The sequence below is a fragment of the Alosa sapidissima genome, chromosome 9 (genome assembly GCF_018492685.1).
Source record: "Alosa sapidissima isolate fAloSap1 chromosome 9, fAloSap1.pri, whole genome shotgun sequence".
In the NCBI taxonomy this organism is placed as follows: Eukaryota; Metazoa; Chordata; class Actinopteri; order Clupeiformes; family Clupeidae; genus Alosa; species Alosa sapidissima.
In genome coordinates, this window is record NC_055965.1 from 37,579,913 (window position 1) to 37,600,756 (window position 20,844).

Below are 20,844 nucleotides of genomic sequence, written 5' to 3' on the forward strand. Positions count from 1 at the left end.
GTTGTACATGTCATAACAGACGGGATAATAATTTGCATATGCTACGGTTTATATTGCGTCGCTTTACACATAATGTTAGTTGCATTGATTAAAAAACTAACAATAATAGTAGCCTACATCGGGTGGCATAGAAGGCTATCTGTTCAAGTCATAGGTGACACCCAAAATGAATGACCTCCCCTGACAAGAGTTCGCGATAGTAAGAAATTGTCTACTTTTAACTAAGACTAAGAAGAGAGAACACATCACCCCTGTGTTGGCTGAACTGCACTGGCTCCCTATTTCCTATAGAATTGATTTTAAGGTTATGTTAATTACTTACAAAGCTCTGAATGGCATAGCACCTTCATATATCTCTGAGCTTTTAATATCTTATCAACCACAAAGGAAACTTAGATCATCCAATTCTAATCTTTTAATCGTACACAAAGTGCTCCACAAACAAAGTGGAGAAGCTGCGTTTATCCATTATGCCCCCAAACTATGGAACACCCTGCCTCTGTACATCAAGCAGGCGAGTTCAGTAAATATTTTTAAAAAAGATCTGAAAACATACCTGTACAGGAAAGCTTTTAGTTAACTCATCTTATCCTGTAGACTACATTTTCAGATTATTCTACATCTGCTACTATTGGAGGGCGCAGCCAGCCAGAAGCAGATGGGCTCCCCCTATTAAGTCAGGTTCTGCTCAAGGTTTCTTCCTGGAATATGGGAGTTTTTCCTTGCCACAGTTGCCATATGGCGTGCTTGTGGGGGGTAAGAGGGTTAAGGCTGCCAGTCTTATGACATGTCATTTTCTATATTTTTGATATGTTGCTGAGTAGATCATAAACAGCAAAGAAAAGTGATTGATAATGACTGACTGACTATTATTGTGTTACATGCTTCAAATGTAAAGCACTTTGAGCTGCATTCTGTGTATGAAAGGTGCTATACAAATAAAGCTTATTATTATTATTATTATTATTATTATTACATTGATGCACGGAAAGAACACAACCTACGCTTCTTCTCCGAATTCGCACATAGAGCTCACAATATCATATCCAAAAAAGTTTTATTTTTTAAAATTTATATAAAACTTTTAGACCGTTATAGTCCTCCATACGTGTTCTTTTTTTTTTAAGCAAACGCCCGAGACAAGTGTGTAGCTACAACATAAACAAAGTGAAACTCATGGCTGACGTAGGCTATCTTCTTGAGCAGTCACTGATTGAGACACAGAAAGTTCTCAAGAACATATTAGGTCTTTAAACATTTACCATCACACACATTAATTCATCTGACCTAATATCTGTAGTTGCCTTAAAAAAGGAAAAGCAAAGGTGATAGTCCCCCCCCCCCCCCTATTTTTTTTCTCATCGGATCTGCATCGATCTCAAATATGACATTTCTAAAATCAAATTGACGGAAATCCATCCTACGACGGAGAACTTTAATCCTTGTGTAATGAGGTTAGATGTCAAACAGAACCCACTCTGCAAACTCAGCATAGTTAGTTCACTAACAGGGGCCTATACTTTTGCTCCACTCCACGTGCGTGTGTGTGTGTGTGTGTGTGTGTGTGTGTGTGTGTGTGTGTGGTCAGACTGTCCTACTGTGGGATTGAGGCCGAAGCGTGCTCTGCTCTCGCTGCCTCGCTGCTCTCCCACCCATCTGCCATCAGAGAGCTCGGCCTGAGCCACAACAGCCCTGGAGATGCAGGAGCCGCGAGCCTCGCCTCCCTCATCAAGGAACCTCGCTGCAAACTGGAGACACTCTGGTCAGAAGCATGAACTTTATTCTACTAACCCCATCCAATCCCATTGAACTCTATTGAACTCTATTCATACCAACCCCATCCAATCCCATTGAACTCTATTGAACTCTATTCATACCAATCCCATCCAATCCCATTGAACTCTATTCATAGTAACCCCATCCAATCCCATTGAACTTCCTCCAGTTGATCCAATCCCATCTAACCACTGATCAGATAGTCAACATCTAACCAATCATACTCAATCACTAACCAATCCAACCAATCATACTCAATCACTAACCAGTCTAACCAATCATACTCAATCACTAATCAATCTAACCAATCATACTCAATCACTAACCAGTCTAACCAATCATACTCAATCACTAACCAATCATACTCAATCACTAACCAATCTAACCAATCATACTTAATCACTAACCAATCTAACCAATCATACTCAATCACTAAATCCAACCCAACTCTTAACCTATCATAAACATAAACAAACAAGACGTCATGCACAATCACTGACTGCACCTTTAAATATCTTGAACCCCTCCTCTCATTTGTGCTGCTCGCTGCTTGTTTCCTGTCACAGGATGAAGAATTGTGGGATTGAAGAGGCAGGGTTTGTGGCGCTGGCCACAGCCCTCCGATCAAACCCCTCCCACCTGCAAGTGCTCAACCTGAGCTCCAACGACCCAGGAGAGGCCGGGGTGAAGGAGCTCGCCAAGTTCCTCAAAGAACCGCACTGCCAACTGGAGATCTTGAGGTAGGTGTTCCTCAAAGAACCGCACTGCAAACTGGAGATCTAGAGGTAGGTGTTCCTCAAAGAACCGCACTGCAAACTGGAGATCTAGAGGTAGGTGGTCCTCAAAGAACCACACTGCAAACTGGAGATCTTGAGGTAGGGGTTTCTTAAAGAACCACACTGCAAACTGGAGATCTTGAGGTAGGTGTTTCTTAAATAACCACACTGCAAACTGGAGATCTTGAGGTGAGTGTTCCTTAACCCTTTAGCCGCCAGGGTTTAAAAAATATAAATTGGATTTTTACATCAAAATTAAAAAGGCCATGGCTTGCAAGTGGTCAGAGATAAAGTCCTACTGTAAATGTGAAAATCATTGAGTATGACCAGAAGTTTATGAAGGGGGTAAATTTACTCATCTAATTTGCATATTATGACGTCACTGGATGGCAACCACCGTGAATTATGCACATTTCAGTAAATACTAGATGTTGAACATATTTGAGCAGTTTTACTTTCTTTTTTTGTGATTTCACAGACATAATAAATGAACAGGAATACAGTCACATGTAAACCAACAAACCCTATGCTACTATACAATAAAGTAGCCTGGTCAAATCAGTTCCATATCGCGGGTGACTTTGTAGTTCTTCAGAGCCCTATTTTTACAACCCCTGCTGTCTGTACCACGTCCATTACGGACACTATCATCACTATTGCCACTGGCACCTCCAGCTATGTTGGGCAGAGGGTCGAAATCGGTCGAAATAAGCATGGTATGCTTAGTGGACACTGTCGAAAAAGACGCACCTCCATTCACAGACGCTCTGTGACTATCAGTCAATAGATGATCGATCATATTCTCCAAAAGGCAGATATTCTCCTTCAGAATCAGAATAGGTGAATAACAGACCCAAGACTTCATCACACGAAGCCCGCATCGCTTCCGCGTTATGGAGGACATGCACGTCTTCTTCGTGTGTTTCTCGCGTGTTTTTCGCGAGCTTCCTGAAAACTTTTTAAAAAAAAGTTGAGCTTGAATCGAAGCTCTGGGTGTCTGCCAACTAGTGGTCAAGAGTACAAATGAGATTTTACACTGTACTCGCGTCAATTGTCTGTTTTATTCAGTAATGACGCTTGTCGCAATATTGCGACATGGGCTGTTAGAGGGTTAAATAACCACACTGCAAACTGGAGATCTTGAGGTAGGTGTTCCTTAAATAACCACACTGCAAACTGGAGATCTTGAGTTAGGTGTTTGTGTGTCACTCTGCAGGCTGAATGAGTGTGGCATCCGAAGGGAAAGGTGTGTGTGTGTGTGTGTATATTTAAAAAGTGTGTGTGTGTATTTAATAAGTGTGTGTGTTTGTATGTTTAATAAGTGTGTGTGTGTGTGTGTGTGTATTTAATAAGTGTGTGTGTGTGTGTGTGTGTGTGTGTGTGTCCCTCTGCAGGCTGAATGAGTGTGGCATCCGGAGGGAAGGGTGTGTGTGTGTGGTGTCAGCTCTCAGATCAAACCCGCTGCACCTGCAGGAACTCAGTCTGCTGCAGAACAACCTCGGGGACATCTGTTTGGGAGAGCTGCTCAACGACCCCCACTACAGACTACACACACTGCAGTACTGACAGACCCCACTACCGACTCCACTCACTGCAGTACTGACCCCCACTACCGACTCCACTCACTGCAGTTATACAGTGTGACCAGTGGAATCTCAGGACTGTGATGTCATCTTCTAGAGTGTGACCAGTGGAATCTCAGGACTGTGATGTCATTTCTAGAGCGTGATCAGTGGAATCTCACGACTGATGTCATCTTCTAGAGCAGGGATACCAGAAATACAAGGATACAAGGATACAAGGAAGTTTATTGTCACATGCATATAGTTACTGGAAGTAAGAAATGCAGTGAAAGTATGTCTGGTGTCAGCCTATTTGTGCATTAATGGGGGGGGGGGTAAAAAGTGCAGTAGAAGAGGGGTTTAGTAGATTAAGTGGCAAGGGCTGCTGTGTTGGGGGGGTGACAGGGGAGATGGGATAGTGTGGGATAGTGCTGTGTATGTGGGGAGAGGGCAGTGTGCAATATGTGTGTTGGAGAAGCTTCCTCATGAGACAATGTGCTGTGTATTGGGGGGGGGGGGGGGGGGGTGGCAGGGACTTACTATTGCAAGCAGAGTACTGTATGTAATGTATGTGAGTGATGACAGTGAAGATGTGTGTGTGGGTGGGAGGGGAGTGGAGCAGTGACTGTGTGTGTGTGTGTGTGTGTAGTGTGTAGGTGGGTAGGTGGGGGCAGTGTGCTGTAATATGGCCCAGCCCTATGAAATATGGCCCAGCATGCCACCTCATCCTGCCCCCAAGATAATGCCACCTCATCCTGCCCCCAAGATAATGCCACCTCATCCTGCTCCCAAGATAATGCCACCTCATCCTGCCCCCAAGATAATGCCACCTCATCCTGCCCCCAAGATAATGCCACCTCATCCTGCTCCCAAGATAATGCCACCTCATCCTGCCCCCAAGATAATGCCACCTCATCCTGCCCCCAAGATAATGCCACCTCATCCTGCCCCCAAGATAATGCCACCTCATCCTGCTCCCAAGATAATGCCACCTCATCCTGCTCCCAAGATAATGTGAATGGAAAATATATTCACATCCTGATCAGTTATTATCCACAATGTGTTATAGCTCAGGCAAAGTCAGTGGTTTATATTAGCCTCTAGCATCAGTTTGCAACATTTGCAGGAAGTTTGCTGTGGTTCATTACATTCAATAGCTCAGGCAAAGTCAGTGGTTTATATTAGCCTACAGGAGGTTTGTGTATAGATACAGTCAACACAACACAGGTTACATCTAATTCTTACAGGAGGTTTATGTATAGTGGCTATACTATAGCCTACTTTACACCTAATTCTTACAGGAGGTTTATGTATGTATATAGCCTATACTTTACACTTAATTCTTACAGGAGGTTTATGTATGTATATAGCCTATACTTTACACTTAATTCTTACAGGAGGTTTATGTATGTATATAGCCTATACTTTACACTTAATTCTTACAGGAGGTTTATGTATGTATATAGCCTACTTTACACCTAATTCTTACAGGATGTTTATGTATAGTCTATACTATAGCCTACTTTACACTTAATTCTTACAGGAGGTGTATGTATAGTCTACTTTCCTCTTGAATGATACAATAAATAAATGCGCAATATACGTGTGTGTGTGTGTGTGTGTGTGTGTTCCTGACTGACCAATATGACTCTGACACCCTTGATCTGCAGTTTGAAGTGTTATCTGGTAGGACCATAAGTGTTAAAGAATAAAATCTAACATTGTTTTTTTTTTTCTTTTTCAAAATCCAGCACTAGTTTGAATATAAATTAAACGAATGCACTGAATGTCATGGCAACACCTAGACCATACACATCGTTAGAGATCTCACAATTGTTAAGTCATCTTTAGAGTGTAGTCAGTGAATCTCACAATTGTTATGTCATCTTTATAGTGTGGTCAGTGACCCCTAAAGATGACATAACAATTGTGAGATTCCTGACTGTTTTAAAGATTCTCCTTACTGTTTTAAAGCTTCTCCTGACTGTGTGTGTGTGTGTGTGTTCCTGACTGTTTTAAAGCTTCTCCTGACTGTTTTAAAGCTTCTCCTGTGGTTTGAGCTGTGGGAACCAACACTGTAGTTGCTGGTACTCTGCTGCCATCTAGCGTCTAAATACTGTCACAAGGGGAATCTCGGTTTTATAAGATGTTAACATCACATCTCCATTTTGTTGTCACTGTCACAACTCCGTTGTACAACATGCACACACTTATATGAAATGAATTCAAGCAATGATTGTGAATTCAAACAACTCAATATCCGACCCAGTCAGTGACCTTTTGTGCCTCCATTCAACTCTTAACCTCGAGAGACGGTGACGTGAAAATGGTGGCGTGTCCCTTTAAACGTCCTTGTGTAACCAACCCAAAAGTCCCGCCCAAGATGAGCAATGTCATTGGTCAGCAAAGGATTGTCCTGTGCTCTGATTGGACCTCCACGTGTCCGTTTGCGCAAACCCCGGAAAAAGAAATAAAGAAACGTGCAGCTTCTCAGTCGGGTGTCCTTGCGACATAGCAAGTGCGTTTGATAACGTTTCTAATTTATAATTGCTTTGCTAACAGAATAAGAAAAACGAGTTATCAGTTTCTGTGTTCTACTGTAATTTGTGAATTTAGACATGCCAACGTCTCCTGTGAAAACGCGGATCCCTCTAACTAGTTTTGGACACCTGATATCCGAAGTGAAGGTAGGGAGACATGACATGACATGACAGGGACTTCACTTTTGTAATCAAAGATATATCACATGCAACTGGTAACGACGCGACGGTAAATTACAAATTTCGCGTGTCCGTCAAGTGTCTGGATTCAGACTGGTTTGCATGATCGCCGCAGAACAACGCTCATTGCAGAGTCAAATGGTAGGGAGTGAATGATAAGGCTCAGAGCAACGCTTAGTGCAGAGTCAAATGGTAGGGAGTGAATGATAAGGCTCAGAGCAACGCTTAGTACAGAGTCTAATGGTAGGGAGTGAATGATAAGGCTCAGAGCAACGCTTAGTGCAGAGTCTAATGGTAGGGAGTGAATGATAAGGCTCAGTGCAGAGTCTAATGAATGGTGGTACGATTGTGCGCCAGCCTGTGACGTGCTTGAATAGGATTGAATGATTAAAAACCTGGTTCTAGACTAAAACTTTGTAGTCAGGGGAAAACTCGAGTCCAGTGAAGTTGAGACATGAAGACACTGAAAATGAGGTCCCAAGATGAAGTGGCAGGCGACACTTGTGCCCCAAAAGTGAGACACATGGAATCTGGGGTAACAGTGGGGAGTAACACTAGAAAAGTAACTATTTAGCCAATTATAGCAACACACACATGTCCCCATGTTATTATAATACAGAGCTGCCTTGTGTGGGAATGATGGGAATGAGAATTGTCTGTGTGTGTTTGTTTCACATTAGTCAACAAAGCACCTTTATGACCCAATAACCTTTTAGTCACTTAACTTAGTGAGTTCTGCAAAGCACCTTTATGACCCAATAACCTTTTAGTCACTTATCTTGGTGAGTTCTGCAGCTGTGGTTTTATCATCCAGCATAGCTACTGCTGCTGGCAAAGAGGATCCCACAGAGGATTGCAGATCTAGCTCAGTGTCCCTCTAAGGTCCTCTTACCCCTGGAGCTAACAGAGCTTAGTGCCACTCTAAGGCCCTCTTACCCCATGGAGCTGACAGAGCTTAGTGTCTCTTTGTGCCTGTCTGTGAGAGTGTCCCTCTAAGGCCCTCTTACCCCTGGAGCTTACATCAATGTCTGTTTGGCACAGTTTACAAAATGCATGATGCTGTACTACATTACCCATACTGCACTGCTACTCTACATTATCCATACTCTGCTGCTACACAAAATGCATGGTGCTGTACTACATTACCCATACTGCACTGCTACTCTACATTATCCATACTCTGCTGCTACACAAAATGCATGGTGCTGTACTACATTACCCATACTGCACTGCTACTCTACATTATCCATACTCTGCTGCTACACAAAATGCATGGCGCTGTACTACATTACCCATACTGCACTGCTACTCTACATTATCCATACTCTGCTGCTACACAAAATGCATGGTGCTGTATGCATCTGTCCTGCATGCAGTAGCAAAGTGGTGTTCACAATACCACACAGAGTTGAAAAACGTCTTTCGTTTCGGTAGCAAAGTGGTGTTAACAATACCACACAGAGTTGAAAAACGTCTTTGGTTTCGGCATATGCAACTTATACGCTCAACTAATGCAACAACGGTATTCATTCATTCATTCATTCACGAGGGGAGTTGTCGCATCGACTACCTCGCGAAAATGAAATCGGTGGAGTTTTGTGATGTTCCGTGCTACGGTGGTGGCGGGGGTCAGAAATGATGACCCGTAATAGGGGTTGGAATGAGGTGTCTGTGCTCATGAAATGAAAAAGGAGGACGGAAGGTTCAAAAACGAAATGCGGACAGATAGCCTATCTGTAATTGACAGCCAGTCGCTGCAGCATGCTAATCTCTCTTTCTCTCTCCATTTTGTGTGTGCGTGTGTGTGTGCGTGTGTACATACAGAGACAGCTGTTTGGCATAGAGGCTCCTGCAACGGTAGATCTGACTGGATGGAGGAGACACTTCAACACGTACACACTGCAGGGGCGACGGAACGTAAGAGACACACTAACACACACAGACACACACTAACACACTAACACTAACACACACACACACACACACTAACACTAACACACTCACAGAGACACACACTAACACACACAGATACACACAAAACACACACGCACTAACACATAGAGACACAATAGAGACACACAATAACACGCACACACACTTCCACACAGACAGACACACTAACACACACACAGACACAAAAACACACACACACACACAGACAGACACACTAACACACACACACACAAACTAGTGTTGTCACGATACCAAAATTAATGTTTCGATACCGATACCAAGTCAAGAATTCCCTCATGTTATCAAAAACGGTTGGTGATTTAACCCTGCCTAGGTTGTTCTGGCGCATATGCTGGTCTGTGGGTTTAACCCTGTCTAGTTAGTTCTGCCGCATATGCTGGTCTGGGGGTTTAACCCTGTCTAGTTAGTTCTGGCGCATATGCTGGTATGTGGGTTTAACCCTGTCTAGTTTGTTCTGGCGCATATGCTGGTCTGGTGCCCATACAGTTTGTTCTGACGCATATGCTGGTCTGGTGCCCATACAGTTTGTTCTGGCGCATATGCTGGTCTGGGGCCCATACAGTTTGTTCTGGTGCATATGCTGGTCTGGTGCCCATACAGTTTGTTCTGGCGCATATGCTGGTCTGGTGCCCATACAGTTTGTTCTGGCGCATATGCTGGTCTGTGGGTTTAACCCTGTCTAGTTAGTTCAGCCGCATATGCTGGTCTGGGGGTTTAACCCTGTCTAGTTAGTTCTGCCGCATATGCTGGTATGTGGGTTTAACCCTGTCTAGTTTGTTCTGGCGCATATGCTGGTCTGGTGCCCATACAGTTTGTTCTGGCGCATATGCTGGTCTGGTGCCCATACAGTTTGTTCTGGCGCATATGCTGGTCTGGTGCCCATACAGTTTGTTCTGGCGCATATGCTGGTCTGGGGACCATACAGTTTGTTCTGGCGCATATGCTGGTCTGGGGCCCATACAGTTTGTCCTGTGCTCCTCTGGGTGCTGTTTGTTATCATGCCACTGAATGGTGTTTGTTCGACTACACTCGCTTTTTATTATATTCCTGTAGGAAACAGTCTCTATCTATCTATCTATCTATCTATCTATCTATCTATCTATCTATCTATCTATCTATCTATCTATCTATCTATCTATCTATCTATCTATCTATCTATCTATCTATCTATCTATCGGTATCTGGTGTTATTTTTATTATTTTCCTGTAGGAAACACTACCGGTATCTAGTTTTATTTTTGGTATTATTTTCCTGTAGGAAACACTACTGGCATCTGGTGTTATTTTCCTGTAGGAAACACTACCGGCATCGGGTGTTATTTTTGGTATCAACCGCCATTGAGGTTCCAAGCGAGCTCAGCCAATTCCAAAACCAACGTGAAAGTATTGCAGGTTACTGATTGGTCACTATCGGCCAATTCCAAAACCAAAGTGAACGTATTGCAGGTTACTGATTGGTCACTATCGGCCAATTCCAAAACCAAAGTGAAAGTATTGCAGGTTACTGATTGGTCACTTTCGGCATTGATGTGTGATGCTGACGTGCACAACATTTTTTTAATCCCTCAGTTCAGCTAGCATGACAAGCAGACAGCGTTAACAATAATCGCAACTACATTATGGTATTATTCGAAACGGGTGCGTTTGTAAATTCAATCTGGCACTCTGAAAATGGAACAACTCTCTGCAGTTCGAAAAGACGAGTGTTCAACGTCCTATGAATTAACTAACGGTTTAAGACGAGTATTCTACATACCTATGAGTTAACTAACGGTTTAAGACGAGTGTTGTACCTCCTATGAATTAACTAACGGTTTAAGATGAGTGTTCTACATACCTATGAGTTAACTAACGGTTTAAGACGAGTGTTCTACATACCTATGAGTTAACTAACGGTTTAAGATGAGTGTTCTACCTCCCTATAATTTAACTAATAGTTTCTCATAGATGAACACTGACGTTAACACATATGCAGCTGTTACGCAGGACTCATAGATGAACACTGACGTTAACACATGCAGCTGTTACGCAGGACTCATAGATGAACACACATGCAGCTGTTACGCAGGACTCATAGATGAACACATATGCAGCTGTTACGCAGGACTCATAGATGAACATGTGCAGCTGTTACGCAGGACTCATAGATGAACACATATGCAGCTGTTACGCAGGACTCATAGATGAACACACATGCAGCTGTTACGCAGGACTCATAGATGAACACTGACGTTAACACATGCAGCTGTTACGCAGGACTCATAGATGAACACACATGCAGCTGTTACGCAGGACTCATAGATGAACACACATGCAGCTGTTACGCAGGACTCATAGATGAACATGTGCAGCTGTTACGCAGGACTCATAGATGAACATGTGCAGCTGTTACGCAGGACTCATAGATGAACACACATGCAGCTGTTACGCAGGACTCATAGATGAACACACATGCAGCTGTTACGCAGGACTCATAGATGAACACTGACGTTAACACATATGCAGCTGTTACGCAGGACTCATAGATGAACACACATGCAGCTGTTACGCAGGACTCATAGATGAACACATATGCAGCTGTTACGCAGGACTCATAGATGAACATGTGCAGCTGTTACGCAGGACTCATAGATGAACACATATGCAGCTGTTACGCAGGACTCATAGATGAACACACATGCAGCTGTTACGCAGGACTCATAGATGAACACTGACGTTAACACATGCAGCTGTTACGCAGGACTCATAGATGAACACACATGCAGCTGTTACGCAGGACTCATAGATGAACACACATGCAGCTGTTACGCAGGACTCATAGATGAACATGTGCAGCTGTTACGCAGGACTCATAGATGAACATGTGCAGCTGTTACGCAGGACTCATAGATGAACACACATGCAGCTGTTACGCAGGACTCATAGATGAACACACATGCAGCTGTTACGCAGGACTCATAGATGAACACTGACGTTAACACATATGCAGCTGTTACGCAGGACTCATAGATGAACACATATGCAGCTGTTACGCAGGACTCATAGATGAACACATATGCAGCTGTTACGCATGACTCATAGATGAACACACATGCAGCTGTTACGCAGGACTCATAGATGAACACATATGCAGCTGTTACACAGGACTCATAGATGAACACATATGCAGCTGTTACGCAGGACTCATAGATGAACACATATGCAGCTGTTACGCATGACTCATAGATGAACATGTGCAGCTGTTACGCAGGACTCATAGATGAACACTGACGTTAACACATGTGCAGCTGTTACGCAGGACTCATAGATGAACACTGACGTTAACACACATGCAGCTGTTACGCAGGACTCATAGATGAACACTGACGTTAACACATATGCAGCTGTTACGCAGGACTCATAGATGAACATGTGCAGCTGTTACGCAGGACTCATAGATGAACACATATGCAGCTGTTACGCAGGACTCATAGATGAACACATATGCAGCTGTTACGCAGGACTCATAGATGAACATGTGCAGCTGTTACGCAGGACTCATAGATGAACACTGACGTTAACACATATGCAGCTGTTACGCAGGACTCATAGATGAACACTGACGTTAACACATATGCAGCTGTTACGCAGGACTCATAGATGAACACATATGCAGCTGTTACGCAGGACTCATAGATGAACACTGACGTTAACACACATGCAGCTGTTACGCAGGACTCATAGATGAACACTGACGTTAACACACATGCAGCTGTTACGCAGGACTCATAGATGAACATGTGCAGCTGTTACGCAGGAGTCATAGATGAACACATATGCAGCTGTTACGCAGGACTCATAGATGAACACTGACGTTAACACACATGCAGCTGTTACGCAGGACTCATAGATGAACACATATGCAGCTGTTACGCAGGACTCATAGATGAACACATATGCAGCTGTTACGCAGGACTCATAGATGAACACATATGCAGCTGTTACGCAGGACTCATAGATGAACACATGTGCAGCTGTTACGCAGGACTCATAGATGAACACTGACGTTAACACACATGCAGCTGTTACGCAGGACTCATAGATGAACATGTGCAGCTGTTACGCAGGACTCATAGATGAACATGTGCAGCTGTTACGCAGGACTCATAGATGAACACATATGCAGCTGTTACGCAGGACTCATAGATGAACACATATGCAGCTGTTACGCATGACTCATAGATGAACACACATGCAGCTGTTACGCAGGACTCATAGATGAACACATGTGCAGCTGTTACGCAGGACTCATAGATGAACATGTGCAGCTGTTACGCAGGACTCATAGATGAACACTGACGTTAACACATATGCAGCTGTTACGCAGGACTCATAGATGAACATGTGCAGCTGTTACGCAGGACTCATAGATGAACATGTGCAGCTGTTACGCAGGACTCATAGATGAACACTGACGTTAACACATATGCAGCTGTTACGCAGGACTCATAGATGAACACACATGCAGCTGTTACGCAGGACTCATAGATGAACACTGACGTTAACACATATGCAGCTGTTACGCAGGACTCATAGATGAACACACATGCAGCTGTTACGCAGGACTCATAGATGAACACACATGCAGCTGTTACGCAGGACTCATAGATGAACATGTGCAGCTGTTACGCAGGACTCATAGATGAACACTGACGTTAACACATGTGCAGCTGTTACGCAGGACTCATAGATGAACATGTGCAGCTGTTACGCAGGACTCATAGATGAACACTGACGTTAACACATGTGCAGCTGTTACGCAGGACTCATAGATGAACATGTGCAGCTGTTACGCAGGACTCATAGATGAACACATATGCAGCTGTTACGCAGGACTCATAGATGAACACATGCAGCTGTTACGCAGGACTCATAGATGAACACACATGCAGCTGTTACGCAGGACTCATAGATGAACACACATGCAGCTGTTACGCAGGACTCATAGATGAACACATATGCAGCTGTTACGCAGGACTCATAGATGAACATGTGCAGCTGTTACGCAGGACTCATAGATGAACACTGACGTTAACACATATGCAGCTGTTACGCAGGACTCATAGATGAACATGTGCAGCTGTTACGCAGGACTCATAGATGAACACATATGCAGCTGTTACGCAGGACTCATAGATGAACATGTGCAGCTGTTACGCAGGACTCATAGATGAACACATATGCAGCTGTTACGCAGGACTCATAGATGAACACACATGCAGCTGTTACGCAGGACTCATAGATGAACACTGACGTTAACACACATGCAGCTGTTACGCAGGACTCATAGATGAACACACATGCAGCTGTTACGCAGGACTCATAGATGAACATGTGCAGCTGTTACGCAGGACTCATAGATGAACACATATGCAGCTGTTACGCAGGACTCATAGATGAACACATATGCAGCTGTTACGCAGGACTCATAGATGAACACACATGCAGCTGTTACGCAGGACTCATAGATGAACACTGACGTTAACACATATGCAGCTGTTACGCAGGACTCATAGATGAACACACATGCAGCTGTTACGCAGGAGTCATAGATGAACACTGACGTTAACACATATGCAGCTGTTACGCAGGACTCATAGATGAACACTGACGTTAACACATATGCAGCTGTTATAGATGGGCTGGCATCGCAGGGCTCATAGATGGGCTGGCATCGCAGGGCTCATGGATGTTACGGCTCATAGATGGGCTGGCATCGCAGGGCTCATGGATGTTACGGCTCATAGATGGGCTGGCATCGCAGGGCTCATGGATGTTACGGCTCATAGATGGGCTGGCATCGCAGGGCTCATGGATGTTACGGCTCATAGATGGGCTGGCATCGCTCTCTCTCCCTTGTTTATGTTTCTCCTATAGGCGGAGTTTTGGTGTTTGCGCTGTGGACGCGGATGATGCGTAATGGCTGGCACCACCCTCCAGTACTTATACCGCCCCTATCCCAAGATGTCGGTCTCTCTCTCTCGGCTTGGCCTTCTTGCGGACGACATACTGGGCACGCTACTTTAGTTTAAGACGTTAAACTTTATTGTTTAGCTTTAGTTCTTTAAATGTAAATATATTTCTATATACGTTTATTCATGGCGATTAGTTTAGGTTTCCAGCACGTTCTTAGGGTAGTTAGTTAGTGTAGTTATGAAGTGGCACGGAAGACTCACTTTTTCTTTTGTGTTCACTCGGTCGGGAGTCAGGCAAGCTTCCTCCGAACTAGACAGTCTTTTTGTGTTTTTCCTTTGGTCTTTGTAATCGTCATGTTTTTGTTTGGTAATTCGTTCTAAATTGTTCCTTTGCATTAAATTGTTACATTTTCCCCGCACAACCGGACTCTGGTGAATTCGTTTATGTTATGCTGTCCCTACTTTGACATGGACTGGTAACAACAGCAACATACCAAGAATCAGACACAGCATCCCCTTGATTTCCTTCATTGTTGTAATGTTTGTATTTTGTATTCAATGCATTTTTCTCTGCCCTCTCTCTCTACCTCCCTTCTCTTCTTTCCTCCCTCCCCCTCTCTCTCTCTCCATCTCTCTCTCCATCTCTCTCTCTCTCTCCATCTCTCTCTCTCCCCATCTCTCTCTCTCCATCTCTCTCTCAATTCAATTTCAATTCAATAAGCTTTATTGGCATGAATGTAAATTTTACAGTGTTGCCAAAGCATTCAATACAATAATAATAATAATAATAATAATAATAATAATAATAATAATAAAAAATAGTACAGATGGTGGTGGTGGTGGTGATGATGATGATGATGATGATGATGATGATAATAATGAAAATAACATCTGGCTGATTAAATGAACAAAAAAAAGTATTATTATGTTATTGAACATGGCTGTTCTCGCAGGATGTGGCAGGATTGGATGTACTCAGCAGCTAGGTGGACACAACTGTCTACTTCCCCCAAGAGGAATGATAGTTTTTGTTCATTGTTTGTTTTAAGAAATTCAGGACAGTTATCTCCGATTTTAGTAAAGTATTCTTTTCTTATAACCTCATATCTTTTGCATTCGGTAAAAAAATGCTGTTCATTTTCTACTGTTACTGCAGTGACCACACATCCTTTTTTCAGGGGCCAGCCAGGTTTGCCTGTGTCGCCCCTTTTCAATAGCAAGGCTATGGTCGCTGAGCCTGTACCTTGTCAATATACTTTCTATATTTAGAATTTTAGTTAAATATGGTGCCAATTTGTAATCAGATTTTATTAATTTAAATACATTGAGTTTACTTATTTGCTTAATTGTTAATGTAATTTTCTTTCGAGGTTTTTTCTAATTGTTTTTCTAATTGTTTTCATTTTGAAGCAATGGTTGAGTCAATTTTGTTTCGGCCATGTTTTTCAATTAGGTAATTTAGGGGATTCTTCTCTGGGATTCCATCTCTCAGCTGGGCAGCAGTGTGGTGGTATCTACTTGGTTCACTGTGTTGTAGGTGATGCCAGAATTTTGCCGCTCTTTTGTGGATATTGAGAAGAAGAGGGAATCTTCCTAATTCAGCTCTACAACCCATATTCGAGCAACTTCTGTTCACTCCTAATATATTTTTACAGAACTCTAAGTGAAAAATTTCGGGCTGACTTTTGTCCCATGTCTCCAAATTGTCTTTGTATTAGGTGGCCCAAATCTCACTCCCGTATAATAGGATTAGTTTAATTACAGAATCAAAAACATGTAACCATATTTGTAATGGGGGGTTGTATCTAATTAATGATTTCCTTCAGATGTAATATGTTTTTCTTGCCTTTTCTGTTAAATCTATGATTGCCGGTATATGAGATTATTAATCCTAGATAACAATAATGTTTCACTTGTTCTATTGATTGTTTGCCAATTGTGAAATGGTAATCGTTAGATGTTGATTGTTTTTTGATTGGTAGGGCCCAAGTTGTACTATATTCGTTTATTATATCAAGGCTTTCTTGCAGTCCCTCTGCCGTTGGCGATAGTACGAGCAGGTCATCTGCAAAGAGTAGACATTTTATCTCTCTACCCAGTAGGTTAAGCCCTGGGGAAGAAGTTTCTATGTTGGTGGTCAAATCATTTGTATAAAATCTCTCTCTCTCCCCCCCCCCCCCTCTCTCTCTCCTCCCCCCCCCCTCTCTTTCTCTCTCTCTCTCTCTCTCTCTCTCTCTCTCTCTCTCTCTTCTCTCTCTCTCTCTCTCTCTCTCTCTCTCTCCTCTCTCTCTCTCCTCTCTCTCTCTCCTCTCTCTCTCCTCTCTCTCTCTCTCTCTCCCCCCCTCTCTCTCTCTCTCCCCCCTCCCTCTCTCTCTCTCTCTGTAGTTTGTTCTGGTGACATATGCTGCTCTGGCCCTGGGTGCTGCAGCTTACGCCGTGAACCGCCGAGACAAACAGACACAGGAAGTGGCAGAGAGTATCACTTCCTCCCAGGCCTGAAGGACTCTACGCACGTAGACACACACACAGTAGCACTTCCTCCCAGGCCTGAAGGACCCTACACTCGTACACACACACACTCACACACACACACACACACACACACACACACACACACACACAGATACTGTAAGTATAGTTATATTATTAAGTGACAGACCGCAGAACACTGGGATGTAACTGTTTATTAAATTAATAAATATCTCACCTGTGACCTCACACTATGTGTATGTGTATGTGTGTGTGTAGGGGAGGGGAGGGGAGGGGGGGGGGGGGTACACAGGTCTGACTAAAACAATGCATACAATAGGCAGGAAGAAAAACAATGTTACAGGAGTAGCATTAAAAAGTACTACAACTTCAAACAAAGATTAGATCAATAAATAGGCAAAATTAATTATAAATATGAAGGAGGAAAAATAGAACAAGAGAGTACAACAGTAGTACAAAGTCAAGGACTCAAATCTCATCTCTGAGGGTCCCTCCAGACAAACTGAAGCATTTTTATCTTTGTAAATATTCAAAGAATAAAAGGCATAAAAAACACTGTTTTCCCAGTGTGTAGCATCATCTTGCTAGGACTCCTCACAGTGTGTAGCATCATCTTGCTAGGACTCCTCACAAGGTGTTGGTAGCTGGAGGGATGATTTCGGAAGGTTTCCACACGACACCTTTTGAATTTCGCCACACCAGATTTTGCCTCAGGGTGTGGATGACGAAACGGCAAGACATTTGGTTGTAGTGGCTGGCAAGCGAGATAGTTAGCCTATCAGCTAGTTCATAAGTATAACTACTAAATAAAGATACACTGGGTCTTTATGCCTCGACAAAGTTGCATATAAACAACAATTCATGTTCATAGAAACAACAAGGTTATGTATTTTATACCTGTGTTTTCATGCTAACATTACATGTTAAGAAAGTTGAGCAGCTAAATATAGAAAGAAATGTTCTGTGTATTAGCCGCATTGTGTATAAACCGCAGGAAGTGTTTTATGCAGGTTAAAAAAACCAAAACCATATTAATACCATATTAACTGCCCCCGTGTATACCTTATAGCTAAAGAAATGTAGCAAAATCAATGTATAAATTGTGGCTAATAGTACATAAATTACGGTACATGTTTTACAAAGTATCTCTGTATGTGTGACAGATAACATCCATGTACCCTTGTATGTGTAGCCAACCTGCAGACTACGTTTGTGTGATATAAAAATAACAATCTGTGTCGATACAAGCACCAGTGCTGCAGACTATGTTTGTGTGATATACATATAACAATCTGTGTTGATACAAGCACCAGTGCTGCAGACTATGTTTGTGTGATATACATATAACAATCTGTGTCGATACAAGCACCAGTGCTCATCCAGAAGTCAGACTGCAGACTATCTTGTAATCATGCTGTGACTTGCTCCAACTTTCTTTAGAATAGTGATTTACTTTGACATATCCAAATGGTCCCCAAGACTATCGCTATATACCGTTTCTTTGCAAATGCATATTTCGGTCTAACTCAGAACTAGTCCAATTAGTCAAGTCAAGTCAAGTCAAGTCAAGTCGGCTTTTATTGTCAATTTCTTTACATGCACTGGTCATACAAAGAATTGAAATTTCGTTTCTTACTTTCCCATGCAGACATAGACATGCTTTAAATACAGACAGACATACTATGGACATAGCCATAGACAATAAACATTAAATTAAAGTGCAAGACTGAAATATAGAACATGTATGTATCAAAATAGAAATATAGGACATATATATAAAAAATAAAAAAAATAGAGGTAGTTGTGTTGTATATTTCTATAGTCTTAACAGTTACATGAAGTTTAAACTTGTGCTTGTGTGACCTGTATATTTACATTGATATGCAGTATGTAGTAATTCAAGTATATCAGGCTTGATGTGAAGCAGCAACACGTTTGGCTGCGCAGTCACAGTGCAGTTCCACATGGCGGTGTTGGGGGGGGTTTGGTAGACAGGATCCTAGTTTCCTAGGTTCCTGGTTGGCTGGTGGGTGGGGGGGGCTGTCAGTGATGGGAGAGTGGGTAGAGTGTTCAGCATCCTGATTGCTTGGTGGATGAAGCTACTTGCCAGTCTGGTGGTGCGGGAGCGGAGGCTCCTGTACCGCTTTCCAGAGGGCAGGAGGCTGAACAGTTCGTGTGCAGGGTGGGTTGTATCCTTGACAATCATTAGTGCTTTGCGGGTGAGGCGGGTGGTGTAAATGTCCTGCAGGGAGGGGAGTGGTGCTCCAATGATCCTCTTAGCTGTGTTAACAGTGCGCTGGAGGGTCTTCCTGTTCTGATCTGTGCAGCTTCCGCCCCACACTGTGATGCTGCTGGAGACGATGCTCTCGATGGTCCCTCTGTAGAATGTAGTCATGACAGGAGGCGTGGCACTTGCCTTCTTCAATTTGCGCAAGAAGTAGAGGCGCTGCTGGGCTTTCTTCGCCAGTGATGCTGTGTTGGTGGTCCAGGAGAGGTCGTCGCTGATGTGCACCCCCAGAAATTTTGTGCTGCTCACTCTCTCCACAGCATCTCCGTCGATGGACAGTGGTGGCAGTTGTTTGTGGCCTCTCTGAAAGTTGACAACAATCTCCTTGGTCTTGCTGACATTTAGCAGGAGGTTGTTGTCTTTGCACCATTTAGCCAGCAGGTCTACTTCTTCTCTGTAGTGAGCCTCATCGCCCTTAGTGATGAGGCCCACCAGTGTTGTGTCGTCCGCAAACTTCACCAGATGGTTGGAGCTGTGAGTGGTTGTACAGTCATGTGTTAGCAGTGTGAAGAGCAGGGGGCTGAGCACACACCCTTGAGGGGCCCCCGTGCTCAGGGTCAGAGTGCTTGAGGTGTTGTCCCCGACACGTACTGCTTGTGGTCTCTGCAACAGGAAATCCAGCAGCCAGTTGCAGAGGGAGGTACTGAATCCTAGCTTGTCCAGTTTGCTGATGAGTTGTTGTGGTATTATGGTATTGAATGCTGAACTGAAGTCTATGAACAGCATTCTCACATATGAGTCTTTATTGTCTAAGTGGGTGAGGGCTGGATGGAGGGCAGAGCAGATTGCATCCTCCGTGGATCGTTTGGCTCGGTATGCAAACTGGAAGGGGTCCAGGGTGGGGGGTAGGGTGGCTTTGATGTGTGACATGACTAGCCGTTCGAAGCACTTCATGATTATGGGCGTGAGTGCTACAGGACGGTAGTCATTGAAGCATGATGGTGATGATTTCTTTGGCACGGGTATGATGGTGGCAGTTTTGAAAAGTGATGGGATGACTGCTTGCTCCAGAGAGGTGTTGAAAATGTCTGTAAAAACATCCTTCAGCTCTTCTGCACAGTCCTTCAACACTCGTCCTGGTATGTTGTCTGGGCCTGCTGCTTTGCGTGGGTTAATGGTGGCTAGTGTCCTCTTCACGCTGGCAGAGGACAGGTACAGGGGTTGGTCGTGGGGGGGAGGTGGGGTTTTCTGTGGGTGAGTGTCATTTTGTGCTTCAAAACGGGCGAAAAAACTGTTCAGGTCATTTAGCAGAGAGGTGTTGTTCTCACAGCTCCGTGGCGCAGGCTTGTAGTCAGTGATGGCCTG

At 43.5% G+C, this 20,844-nt stretch overlaps 2 protein-coding genes across 4 annotated transcripts in view; both read left to right on the forward strand.

Moving 5' to 3' along the window:
• LOC121718800 (NACHT, LRR and PYD domains-containing protein 12-like) overlaps positions 1-4,328 on the forward strand; it is a 58,662-nt gene extending 54,334 nt beyond the window's left edge. Inside the window, exons 13-16 of one of the 2 annotated variants that reach the window (XM_042104017.1) lie at positions 1,589-1,762; positions 2,343-2,516; positions 3,769-3,798; positions 3,875-4,328. In XM_042104017.1, coding sequence (XP_041959951.1) covers positions 1,589-1,762; positions 2,343-2,516; positions 3,769-3,798; positions 3,875-4,118 — 622 coding nt within the window. In that variant the 3' untranslated portion in view covers positions 4,119-4,328. The remainder of the gene's footprint in view (positions 1-1,588; positions 1,763-2,342; positions 2,517-3,768; positions 3,799-3,874) is intronic. The other variant, XM_042104016.1, reaches the window with a different exon arrangement.
• Positions 4,329-6,512: 2,184 nt separating this feature from the next.
• LOC121719009 (ATP synthase membrane subunit K, mitochondrial-like) lies at positions 6,513-17,470 on the forward strand. 2 transcript variants are annotated; one of them, XR_006034064.1, is made up of 4 exons: positions 6,513-6,632; positions 6,731-6,801; positions 8,659-8,751; positions 17,148-17,470. XR_006034064.1 is itself a non-coding variant. In XM_042104509.1 (3 exons), exons 1-3 carry the CDS (start codon positions 6,733-6,735, stop codon positions 17,259-17,261), a joined length of 276 nt encoding a protein of 91 aa, XP_041960443.1. In that variant the 5' UTR covers positions 6,639-6,732; the 3' UTR covers positions 17,262-17,470. The 2 variants fall into 2 exon arrangements, 1 of the variants encoding a protein (XP_041960443.1); XM_042104509.1 differs by lacking the exon at positions 6,513-6,632 and having other exon boundaries at positions 6,639-6,801.
• The last annotated feature ends 3,374 nt before the right edge of the window (positions 17,471-20,844 follow it).